The sequence below is a fragment of the Acomys minous genome (assembly GCF_964271855.1).
Source record: "Acomys minous genome assembly, chromosome: 11".
Classification (NCBI taxonomy): Eukaryota; Metazoa; Chordata; class Mammalia; order Rodentia; family Muridae; genus Acomys; species Acomys minous.
This window is the reverse complement of record NC_140492.1, coordinates 33272934-33285460: the sequence shown is the minus strand read 5'-3', so window position 1 is coordinate 33285460 and position 12527 is coordinate 33272934. Positions and strand designations below refer to the sequence as shown.

General features: G+C 37.9%; 2 protein-coding genes across 3 annotated transcripts in view; both read right to left on the bottom strand.

Annotated features, from left to right (window-relative positions):
* LOC311608536 (uncharacterized protein) overlaps positions 1 to 10288 on the bottom strand; it is a 148348-nt gene extending 138060 nt beyond the window's left edge. Inside the window, exons 1-2 of one of the 2 annotated variants that reach the window (XM_084801063.1) lie at positions 10231 to 10288; positions 6822 to 6899 (exon numbers count right to left, since the gene is read on the bottom strand). In XM_084801063.1, coding sequence (XP_084657189.1) covers positions 6822 to 6868 — 47 coding nt within the window. In that variant the 5' untranslated portion in view covers positions 6869 to 6899; positions 10231 to 10288. Of the gene's footprint in view, positions 1 to 6821; positions 6900 to 7671; positions 7786 to 10230 lie in introns of those variants that run through there. The other variant, XM_084801062.1, reaches the window with a different exon arrangement.
* On the bottom strand, positions 7744 to 10489 carry LOC311608535 (intraflagellar transport protein 70A2-like; the record flags this gene model as incomplete). The annotated part of the gene is made up of 1 exon (XM_084801061.1): positions 7744 to 10489. One exon carries the CDS (start codon positions 10487 to 10489, stop codon positions 8270 to 8272), a length of 2220 nt encoding a protein of 739 aa, XP_084657187.1. The 3' UTR covers positions 7744 to 8269.
* Positions 10490 to 12527: the final 2038 nt, after the last annotated feature.

Genomic DNA, 12527 nt, shown 5'->3' with positions numbered 1-12527 from the left:
CAAGGTAGACCAGTCATTGGTTGACAGCTCCTATAAGCTCTGAGTCACCATTCCTAGAGCTTGGAGTATATCTTGCAGGCAGCTCAGGTTGTCATATTAGATTTTGTGTCTTGGTTTGTGTCCCAGTCGCAGTACTAGGAGCCTAGCCTGGTCAAAGAATATGGCTGGTTCAGGCTCCATATCCTCCATTACTATTCCATTCGCAATGGTATTATAATAGTCTCTATTAGTTTATAAAAATTGCTACATACCAGTTTTCCACTCTGAGGGAACACTGTACATTTGGCATAAAATATTTATAAGCTCAATATCTATAAAATGAAATAATAAAAAAAACAAGCTATACATTTAATGTGACTAGGGAAAGAAACTAAATGTAAAACAAGTTATAGAAAAGTGTGTAATGTTTATAAAATTTAAATACTTAGAAATATAAAGAACTCATAATTTACCTTTTAAGATAAATACATATGCAATTTTTCCACTACACAAAGCAAAGATAAAGGAAAGTTTCTTTTTTAAGATTTATTTTTTTTATGTTTTTTAATTTTTTTTCTCCTTTATTAATTTATTCTTGTTACATCTCAATGGTTATCCCATCCCTTGTATCCTCCCATTCTTCCCTCCCTCCCATTTTCCCCTTATTCCCCTCCCCTATGACTGTTCCTGAGGGGGATTACCTCCCCCTGTATATGCTCATAGGGTATCAAGTCTCTTCTTGGTAACCTGCTGTCCTTCCTCTGAGTGCCACCAGGTCTCCCCCTCCAGGGGACATGGTCAAATGTGAGGCACCAGAGTACGTGAGAAAGTCATATCCAACTCTCCACTCAACGGTGGAGAATGTTCTGACCATTGGCTATATCTGGGTAGGGGTTTAAGGTTTACTGCCTGTATTGTCCTTGGCTGGTGCCTTAGTTTGAGCGGGACCCCTGGGCCCAAATCTGCCTATCATAATGTTCTACTTGTAGGTTTCTAGCTAGAAACATGAACTTGTATATGTGAGACCAAATCAACTCTCTGCAGTGATATAGAAGATATCCATTATTTGTCCAAAACCAGTGATCAAATCAAATCATTTAATGAAACATCTGCAAGCATTATATATATATATATATATATATATATATATATATATATATATATATATACATCTTTAAATATCTGTAGCATAGTCTAAATCTTTGGCCATATTTGTCCATTATCTGACTATTAAAGATGTGTTTGATGTAATTCACCAAACTAGTCAGGTGTGTTTTAGGATATAGCATAGTTTTATATATTCTTGCATTATTACCATCATTTTTCTCATCATTCTATGAACCAGGGAAAATTGACCCAGACAATTATTCACTGAAAAGTCTTTCTTAGAACTTATTACTATTTTATTATATTTATTGTGTAGCGGTCTGGGGATGTAAGCCCATGGGTGCCATTGCACTTGTGTTGAGATCAGAGGACAAAATTTGCAGAACCCTGGTCTATCCCTCCATAGTTGGGTTCCAGGTATCAACTCAGATCACTGTCGTGTTTGTGGTAGTGCCTGTACCAAATGAGCCATCCTGCTGGCCGTAGTATCTATCAGTCTTAATGTCACATTATCAATACTAGGATAGAAAAAATAATGGCCAGCTATGCCACAATAATAGAGGGGAAAAGTGAAAGAGGAGAAGAGAAATGAAATAGAAGACAATAAAAAAATTAAAAGAAAAATCTTACCAATGAGCCAGCTTAGAAAACACAGCTTCAGTTTTTAAATTAGCTTTTGAAATCTCTACAACAAACATATTCATAAGACTTTTTAGTCTAGATTCAAATATATGTACTTCCCCTTCAATTTAATAGAAAGCAATCACATAACTTAAGTAGAAAAGCCATGCTAGAATGGAGGAAAGCATTGCAAATTCATGTGAACATTAACAGGTTCTTAATTTTCTGAGCCTTAAGGCTCTAAACTAATTAAGTTGGACATGAAGTGCAGAAAGGCAGAAGAACATCTTAGCTTCCCTATGCTGTTGGCATTAAGAATTGAACATTTAATTGCACACAAATTTCATTGGAGGATTTTTTCTTTGAGGTAGCCATATGTCTCCTCTAACAATGTCTTCAGAGTGAATATTGTAATCATACACTCTCCCAATGAAAAACACTGAGACATGATGAATTTAAGAAAGACTACAACTCCACCTGCCAAGAACATAGTCTGTGATGAGTGAGGTAGCATTGAATATTTTGTCATAAGTTGAATAATTGATGCAATCTATACGATTCAAATGATGAAATAAGAGGTAAGTACCATTATTACTATCAAGAGCTTAATGTTTATAAAAATGATCAACCCTACAAAAAGAACTATAGGCAACTGAGGTAAGATGGGAACCAGAGATGTGGTGTTCCCCAGGGAAGAGTGAACCAATTGATTGGCTGTCCTGTGACAAATGATCAGCCCTAAAAACATAAATACAAGTAACATTATATGGACTGAATTGGTTATATTTATAAATATACACATGTTGCGATATGTAACGTGTATGTGTGTGTGTGTGTGTGTGTGTGTGTGTGTGTGTGTGTGTATGCTTGCAATAATGTTAGTAAAGGAAGAGACCATAAATTGGAAAGAGAGCATGAGAGGGCTTGTGGATGGATTAGGAAGGAGGAAATGGAAGAGTAAATGTTATGAGTAAATTAATCTGAAAATAAAAGTTATAAGCAGAAAGAAATTTAAAAGTTTGAAACTCTTCAGTTACAGAAAGCAAACAAGCAGATCACGAAGGAATGTCTTTGTAAAGTATATGTGTGTGATGAACATCAGGTTAAAAAGTCAACTGATAAGTCTCAAGTTGATACTAATTTCTATTCACTTTCAGGAGATCTGTCATTTGTCATTTATATCCATGTATGATATGATAAGACATCTGAAACACCCAAACCCTACATTCCTGAGGAGAAAGTCTATTTATCCCTGCTTAGATACTGACCCATCTATCTCATACAGAATCCCTTTGGCCTTGCTTAATGGAAAAGGAGCTGGTGGTTGTAGTATTCTTATGTGAGATACACTGGAGATTACCTATATGTTGTTTTATGTGACAAAACATGACTCTTTTCACAGAAAATGGTTATAAAAAGAGTTATAAAATTTCAAGTAATAGACAGGTACAGGAAATGAAGATGTTTGAAAGCCCTTCCACTCTTACAATTGCACAGTGCTATCTATTCAAGATTACATTAAATAAACCAGTTACTCTGGATTTTATATAATAAATGTGACCTTAAAGGTTGAATGTCAACTCTTGGAAGAGACTCAACCACTTACTCAATGGCAGAAAATAAATAACTAATCTCTCCTTCAGTTGAACTTCATTCAGTAGGTAATGGATTTGAGACAGTAATTGAAGAGATAGCTGTATTCAAACAATAAGAATAAATTATATATGGTACAAATAAGCTAACTTCAGTAAAGTATCTTGCATACTATTCAAAAGACTGATTCAAAAAATCTTAAGTATAAAGTTATAAAAATGCCTATTAATTATTCTTTATTTTAGTTACCTGTGATTTTAGCAACTAAGCATAACAAAAAATAAATATTAAAAATATCAAGAGGTTAAGAAAAACTATCATTACATGTTCAACTTAGTATTAGAAAGAAAAGATTCAATGTATTAATTTTTGAAAGATATTATGTATACAAATTTGAGTAGAATTCTTCATATACTTGATCCAGTGTTATATGGAAATACAATTAGGAGACATAAATAAAAACAATATGAAGAAAATTCTAGCTAGTTTGTGGAAAACTAAAATAATCTGAAGTAAAGAGTATTGCATAGACATTGATAATTTAATTGGAAAATTACAGATAATAGATGATAGAACTAATATAAAATTCTAGTGATAGGTGCGTAACAGAACACCATGATGTTTGAAATCACTTTTATTCTTACAATTATATAGTGTTGAATATTCAAGATTACATTAAATATGCCAGTTGCCCTGGATTACATCACAATTTTGGGGGTAGTATCCAATCTTCATCATTGTTTTTCCCAAAACTAATCTCACAAAAATGAGCTATGGTCAAAGTTCCTAATTGGAAAGCATGACAGTAAATCATAAACTGAATAGTAACCTGAAAAAGAGAAGGCACACAGTGACTGAAGGGAAGTAGGTTAGCTTTTGATATCTTGTACTCGAGTGGCTTCATTGCCCAGTGATATCCATTGGCCTGAAGCGAGCCAATTTTCCTTTTTCAATTGCATAGCAAAATTTACTTCCACAGTACTTATTTAAAAATTGTATTTGCCTCTTCAGTCGTTATGTGGAAAGTGACATTCAAAAGCAGGCATGTTTGTAAAATCAGAGCATGACAAATTGGATAACAGCTTTAAATCACACACAGCTTTTAAAGAATAGGTAACCAGGTGTATTCAAGCAACTTTCATTTGAAAATTAATATCTATGGTGAGTTCTTTATAATGTGTATAATTTATCATTAACACACCAATACTTCTCATGTTATGAGAAAATAAGTCTACATCTGTGACAACAAATATACCTACCAAAAATCAAATTATACCTTTCATTCAACACTCGATTAATATAATACTGAAGATCTCAATATATGGCAATACGTGGATAGCTAGAAGAGTCTCTTTTCATCCGTCCACATGATAGTTTTAAGTTTTCCTTGGGAACATTTAAGTGTCATGATTTAATTCAGCCATAAGTAAGAAAATGGCCCTAGTGGCCAAGAAGCAGTACTTGAGTTGGAAATTCAGTACATGAAGTTAAGAATTTGAAAGGTATACACATGTGTACGTGGTAAAAATTGAAGGCGTATATAGCTCAGTTTGTAAAGAGCTTGCTGCACGATCACAAAGAACAGAGTTTAATTCTCCATCATTCATGAAAAGAAAGCCAGAATAGGTATCGCCTTACGCTTGTCTTGAGATGCATTATAGTGTAGATGTATGGAAAATATGAATTTTAATGAATGCACATTTTTTCAAGATGTCTAACACTATAACCTTATAAAATTCTTAAACAAAAACTTTTATATCAAGGCCTCTCATTGTGTCAGGATAAGAATCCTGAGGTAAAAACTGGTGTAAACAATGTCTGAAAACTAAAGTCCATATGTACCACTTGCTGTTGAAATTTTGAAAGGAATGGTAAAATAACCACTGTATAGATATATATTGTGATGGAAAACTTGTCATAAATGGAGACTTAAGAGTGTTTGACATTTGGATAGGCATTTTACCTTCACTAGAATTCCAAAATAAATCTGTTTAATAAGATATTGCCATTCTTAAAGCATACAGACATCCTCAATGTCTCTCTAGTACACTTTACATTCTAAACAAAGTATAGATTATCTTTATCTTCAGGTTCAGTATTTTGTCATTCATATAAATAACCAATCATTTAAAACAATTAAGATTTTTGCTAGAATTAATCAAACATGAAATATTTATTAATGAAAGCTAGATACCTAAGATGGTAGTACATTATACTGATTCTTGAAGACTTTCCTTACTTAATGTCAGGCAAATGAAAGTACTTGTATCATGGAGTTCATATTTAAATTAATCTTGGTCATGCGGACTGGGATAAGATGAAATCTCAAGGGAATTCTAATCTGCATTTCTTATATTTTGTTTGTGATTCTGGCCTTTAACAGCTGAGCCATCTCTCCAGCCCCTAATTTGAATTTTTTTTGTTGGCTAAGGATGGTGAATACGTTTAAGTAAGTCTCAGCCATTTGTGTTTCATCTTATAAAAAGTCTCACCTTTGACCATGTCCCCTGGAGGGGGAAACCTGGTGGCACTCAGAGGAAGGACAGCAGGTTACCAAGAAGAGACTTGATACCCTATGAGCATATATAGGGGGAGGTAATCCCCTTCAGGAATAGTCATAGGGGAGGGGGATAAGGGGAAAAGAGGAGGGAGGGAAGAATGGGAGGATACAAGGGATGGGATAACCATTGAGATGTAACAAGAATAAATTAATAAAGGAAAAAAAGATACAACTTAAAGAAATAAAAAATTTTTTTAAAAGTCTCTGTTTTGTTCCTTTCTCTATTTTTTTCAAGTAATTGCCAGAATGTGCGGAAAAGGGAACACTAAAACTATTAACCTGAGTCAGTTATTTTTGCACAAGACATATCAGCATTTCAACATTTGATTGAATAAAGTATGTGTGTATATCATAGTTATCAACACATATTATAGAATGAAGTTTCGAAACCACACAACAAATAAGTTATACATTTTTCTTAAAATCCTTGTTTTGTTTTGTTTTTTTGTTTGTTTGTTTTTTTAGGCTAAGATCATTCTTTAAAATACTTGCATATTCTCTCTCTTCTTTTCTTTCCTGGAACCCAAAATGTGACCCTCTAACATACATTTGTTGAAGGTATGACTTTGCTTTTTACTCAGTGAACACTTTATGAAATTATAAACCAGCTTCCTTCCATTGTTTGTAACCTGTAATTATGTGATAATCATGAGTAGGTTCCCATACTGCCTATTAACCTCATGTTAGCCTACATGTTTTGCATTCACAAGGACAGCTGTACTTAATCCAAATAGTGATGACAAAATGTGGGAAAAGTATTGGCAGGTCTTTTCGTCTTGAACAAAAAAAGACATATTTACTTACTATATTAGGAAGACTCAATAGTTTGGGAACTATGAGTGGAAAAACTTACCAAAGAGCTCACAGAGTGCGAAGGTTACGTTTTGATGCAGTGATGTGTGCTTGTGCACACTGAGGTCATTTTATCTTTTATTGCTCTCTGCTCATCATATGTACTCACCCATTCCCATGATACCAGCATGCAAGATCCATTTTCAGCTTCTCCATAAACAGTGTGGACCATTCCTCATTTCTTCACCTGTATTTAAATCACACTGTTTACCTTCTGGACAAAGGAAATTTTTCCAACCTAGTCTTTTGTCAAGAAAATTCCTGTGATGAATCAGGAATTAGTTCGAGTGACAAGCTGACAATTACATAGTCCTTGTTCAAGAATGCCGTGTTTATTGTCTGAGTAAGTCATAATAAATTTGAAATATCCTTCTGCCATCCTCCCATCATGTGACAAATGTTCAGGAGGGATAATCACTAACCATTGCATCGCCAGTGGCATGTAATTAAAATGGCATCATAGAAGTAGGATGTGATAGTGTGAATTCCCATCAGAGAACACTATCTTGTAAAATGTTGCAGGGCACATATTGTTTGATTTGTTTTAAATTTTAATCAAACGTGATAGATCCAATGTTTATGAAAGAATTCAGCTACCTGTTAAAATAAATATTTAAAGTAAGTGTATTTCCTGGATGTATTTTGTTCTGCATTAAATACATAAAACATTTATTGAAATTTTACTCAATATTTACACTATTTACAAAAGCATGGCCCTAACATGCTATCAGTGATAATTATGTTTAGCTTTGGGTTTTTTTTTTTCACGTTTATTTGCTCTTTGTGAGGGAAGTGTGTTTATGCTATTGCATGTGTATGCAAAACAGAGGACAACTAGCTAGGTAGAGTCAGGCATCACCTATCAAGTGGATACTTAGGATTGAATTTCAGGAAACACCATTGAAAACTCTTGGGTAGTCTCTCAATCCTTAAATGAATTTTAAAATTTTATTTATTACCTTAGTTTTTATGAGAACTTTTAGCATTCTTGACTATTATTTATTTTAAAAACAATCTTTGAAAAATGTGTAAGATGTAAAGTGTCTCTGATTTCAACAATTCATTGTCTCTTGAAGACTCCAAAGGAAACAAAGATGAATGGATGCTTATTAGCCACTTTATATATTTTTAATGGTTAAGAATTAGATTTATTGGGCAGCAAAATCTATAAAGAGGACTAAGCTGACCTTCTGCTTCTCTTTGCTGGTGGAGAGATGAATTGCTGTGGTCCAGCAACTGGGTCTACCAGGCCATCATAACAGGACTGTGTACCAGTGACTGACTAATGCTAAATCCCCTTGACAGCTCAAAGATGAAGCACTAAGTGCTGCCGAGCATTTCTGTCTATGCAGAGATGAAATTGCAGCAACTGTGGGCTGTGTCTATCTATAAGAAAAAGCACAAGAGCCTGTATCACTCTGTGGCTATCTTAGTAGAAAGGTTGTCACAGTTTCAAGTAAACAGAGTCAAAGAAGAAACAAATGTGTGCAGAAAAATACAGAAAAAGAGTGAAATATAAATTTTAAAAAGCGTTTCTAATGACATGTCTAGAAGTTACTACATATTCCACCCTATGATCTCATAAATCAGAGCTTTCAACTGCCTGGACTCATAGGTGACTGTGTTCTTCCCAGTGTGCATCCTCTCTTGCTCCAATGGCTGTTCCAGAACAGCAGGGATATTCCTGCCAAAAATTTCACAGTGCTCTAGGAACTGGACACACTCTTGAATAACACTGTCCCTCAGCATGATGGTGTGCTTTGACATGTTTTCTAGCAAGGACAGGAAGCATCTTTTGGCGTAATACCACGTGTCAGTTCCTAGCTTTTTATGGTAAGGCTCTAGGCTTTTGATAACCCGAGAGATGCCAAAGTCATAGTTTCCTTTGGCACAGTAAAGGGTTCCTATCACCAAATTCACAATGCAAAGGTGGTAAATTTTCTTGTCCGGGTCGCCATAGGACAGCTGTTCTTCCTCCTTTTCAATCTTCCTCATCAGCTCCTCGGCTTCCTCGTTCTGACTCGTCATGATGTAGGAGACACAGAGGTTGGCTAGCACGATGGCGCTGACACTCAGGATGTTCTCATAGTTCTTCTTGACGATGGGCTCGTAGAAGCCAATGGCCTCTTTGTATTTGTTTTCCTGCATGAAGAGCACGTGGGCCACATTCAACTTCCACACATCGTGGTCATTGCAGAATTCCACAGACTTCCGGAAGATCTTCTCCACCATTGGATAATTTTCAAGATTCCAGTAGATTTTCGCCTGGGCCATCAGTACAGGGATGTACTTCTCCAGAGTTTCATCATATTCGTTCACGGCCTTTATGACAATTTCGTCATCTCTGTTATGCCTTGCGTCTTGAACTTGTTTGGTGAGTCTCCGGAGCTGCTCAGTGAGCATGCCAGCCAGCCCGTCAAGCTTAATGAAAGCCTCTTCGGGAGCTGTCTGGCAAGTGATCATGGCGTCCAAGAAGTCATAGAGATAGGGTGTGAGGAACTTGTAAGTCAAGTGGGCGTTTTCTGCTAGGACATCGGCTGCCAGGTCAAAATACTCATATTTACAGTAGAGCAGTAACAGGTTGCCGAAGGTCTCTGGGGGGAAGGGGTTCTGCTGCAGCAGAAACTGGAGCTTCTCGAAGCCCTCCGTAGGCCTGGCATCCATGTTCATCAGTGCCTGGTTGTGCAGGGTCACGGGGTCCAGCTCTTCCTCTGCTCTGGGTGGCATGTCAGTGAGGGCTTCCTGGGCTGCCTCATAGTTTCTGAGCTGGTACTCTATGGCTGCCTTGAGGTTGAAGGCTTCGACAAGAGCAGTCTGGTGAAGGACCACAGTGTTGCCAACACTGCGAACGTCAATGCCTTCGGTGGTCATGCCCACGCCTAATTCGGGGTGTTGACGGATGCCACGCTCAACGATATTGGCGATATGCTTCAGGGCAGGGGCATAGTGCCTGTTGCTGTAACAAGCTAAAGCCAGGTTGTACGATACATCAGGCTGGTAGCCAGACGCCTGTAGGGCTGCTAGGAACTTGGAACAGGCAGCTTCATATAGTCCTTCCTTGTAGAGCAGACAACCCATGTTGACCAAACCATCTGGGTCATTCTCTCCGCCACTGTCTTCTCCAGCTTCGCCATTCAGCAGCTGCTCCACCAAGCTCCTGGCTCCTGGCAGGTCGCCCTCGCTGTACTTGATAGCGGCCTGGAGACGAAGGACACGAGTTTGATAGGTGGGGCTGTCCAGGAGGAAGGAGACCCGGGTGGCCTCTGCATACAGGCAGGCCTTGTACAGCGCCTGGGCCTGGTACAGGCGGTACTGCTCAAGTTCAGGGTGCATCTGGCTCAGTTGCTCATAGCACTCTGCAGCGAGCTCGAACTCCTGCAAGTGGTAGTAGCAGTAAGCCAGCAGCGACAGCCCTGCGCGGCTCCGCGGGCTCCTCTGCAGCTCAGCTCCCAGCACCTGTACCACTTCTGAGTAGCGGGCATCACGAATGAGCCTGTACACCACAGCTGTGAACTCACCATCTGGGATCTGGGAGCTGCTCAGCCCAGCCATAGCTGTCAAGACTGTTGCGTGTTCTTGTTCCCAGGGCAACCAGCCAACGGAAACGGAAGTCTGAAGACGGTTCATAACGTTTCTCAGAAGTTGGTCTGTAAGAGAAGAAACTCCCAGTCTTGGAAAGGAATGAGTTTGACTGTTTCCAGGACTTAAGCAAACCAAAAAGTTCCTGAACATGAAGTAGCATTTAAACATTTCTGTTTCTTTTAAATATGAACTCATCGTATCTTGTGTGAACAGGTCAAATAATAATGTAAAAAAATAAAAAGGAACTGGAGAGATGGCATAGAGTTAAGAGCACTATCTGCTCTTCCAAAAGTCCCGAGTTCGATTCCCAGCAACCACATTGTGGCTCACGACCATCTGTAATGAGATCCAGTGTTTTCCTGTGGCTGACAGGTACACATGCGGGCAGAATACTATGTAAATAATAAGTACATCTTTTTTAAAAACGTCACCTTGGCTCAGTATAATATTCTAGTATGCAAACTAAAAACAAAAACAAAAAAACTTTACAGTTAAATTTTCTGACACACCTGCTAGTATTTCTCTACCTAAAGAGATCATTGTGTGAGTGTATATGAATATATATAAACACCCTACTTTGTATCGCCACACAACTGTAAACTGTAAACTGTAAACTTTTCTTCTTCTGGAAGAAAAGAAAACATGTTTAATTATAGCAACAAGGTACTAGAAAGTTGTTGCATTATGAGACTTTGCGGTGTTTGTGGGTTAAAAACTTTCAAAGCCTAATTTCTTGGTGTTTCTCCAAGACAGACTGACAGTTACTAAGAACAAAAGCCCACATGGAAAAAACAAAGTTAAAGCCCTTTGTATGTGTAAGAAATGCAGTCCATGAGGACGATGAGTAGCACACATCATGGCTTCCCCCCAAGAGCTAACTGAAAGACTGTGGCCATGCAATTGGTAAAATGATTTTTTGAAAAGTCTCAGATAGTTTTTATATCATTCTAAATTACATAAATACAATTTCATCATTAATATTCATATACCATTAATGTTAGAAGGGACTTTGACAATGTCAAAGATAGAATAAAATGTTTTTCCCTTTCCCAAAATACTATAAGAACCCCCAGCATTGCTATCTTCTATTTGCTACATACATATAGTAATCAAATACTAACCTTTAAACTTACTTACATTATCAATCACTGCTAAAAGTCCATTGTGAACAGTAAAAACAATATCAGATATTTATCAATTGCTTATCTTCAAACCATGGCACTATACTTTTATTTAGGAACAAAATTTCGCACTGAAATTTTCACATTCTAAGAAAAAACCCACTAACAACATGTCTAACTTTTATAATCATCTCTTCTTTCTTTAAAAAAAAAAAAGCAAAAATAAAAACCCAAAGAACAGCAACAAAAGTGTTTAAATCTCCAACAATATCAATGCTTTCGGTGGTCATGCCCACACCTAGTTCTGGGTGCTGATGGATGCTGTGCTCAGTGATGTCAGTGGTAGGCTTCAGAGCAGGGGCATACTCCCGACAGCTGTAATAGGCCAAAGCCAAGTAGTAGGAAAGGTCAGGCTGGTAGCCAGAAGCCCGCAGGGCCGCTAAAAACGTGAAAGAGGCAGCTTCGTAGTGTTCCTCCGTGTAGAGCAGACAACCCAGGTTGACCAGACTATCTGGGTCATTCTCCCCTCCACTGTCCTCCACACCTTCCCCACTCAGCAGCTGCTCCACGAGGCTCCCGGCTCCTGGCAGGCCCCCTTCTCTGTACTTGATAGCGGCCTGGAGATGAAGGACACGAGTTTGACTGTTCAGGAGGAAGGAGACCCGAGTGGCCTCTGCTTACAGGCAGGCCTTGTACATAACCTGGGCCTGGTACAGGCGGTACTGCTCAAGTTCAGGGCGCATCTGGTTCAATTGCTCATAGCACTCTGCAGCAATTGAACTCCTACAGGTGGTAATAGCAGTAGGCCAGCAGTGACGAGGCTCCTGAGCTTCCACTGCAGCTCAGCTCCCAGCAGCTGCACCACCTCTGTCAGGTATCAGTCATGGATGAACCTGTACACCACCACCATGAACCCAATGCTGGGGATTTCAGAGCTGTTTTGCCAGGCCGTAGGCACCAAAATTGTAGGGTGTGCTTATTTCCAAGGCAACTAGATAACCAACTCCATTTTATATCTTAATGTCTGACAGAAGTAAGAACTATCCATGTAAATTACCACATAATAATGTTGTTTGGAATAAATTTTAAGTACAGCTAAAATGTTATCTTTT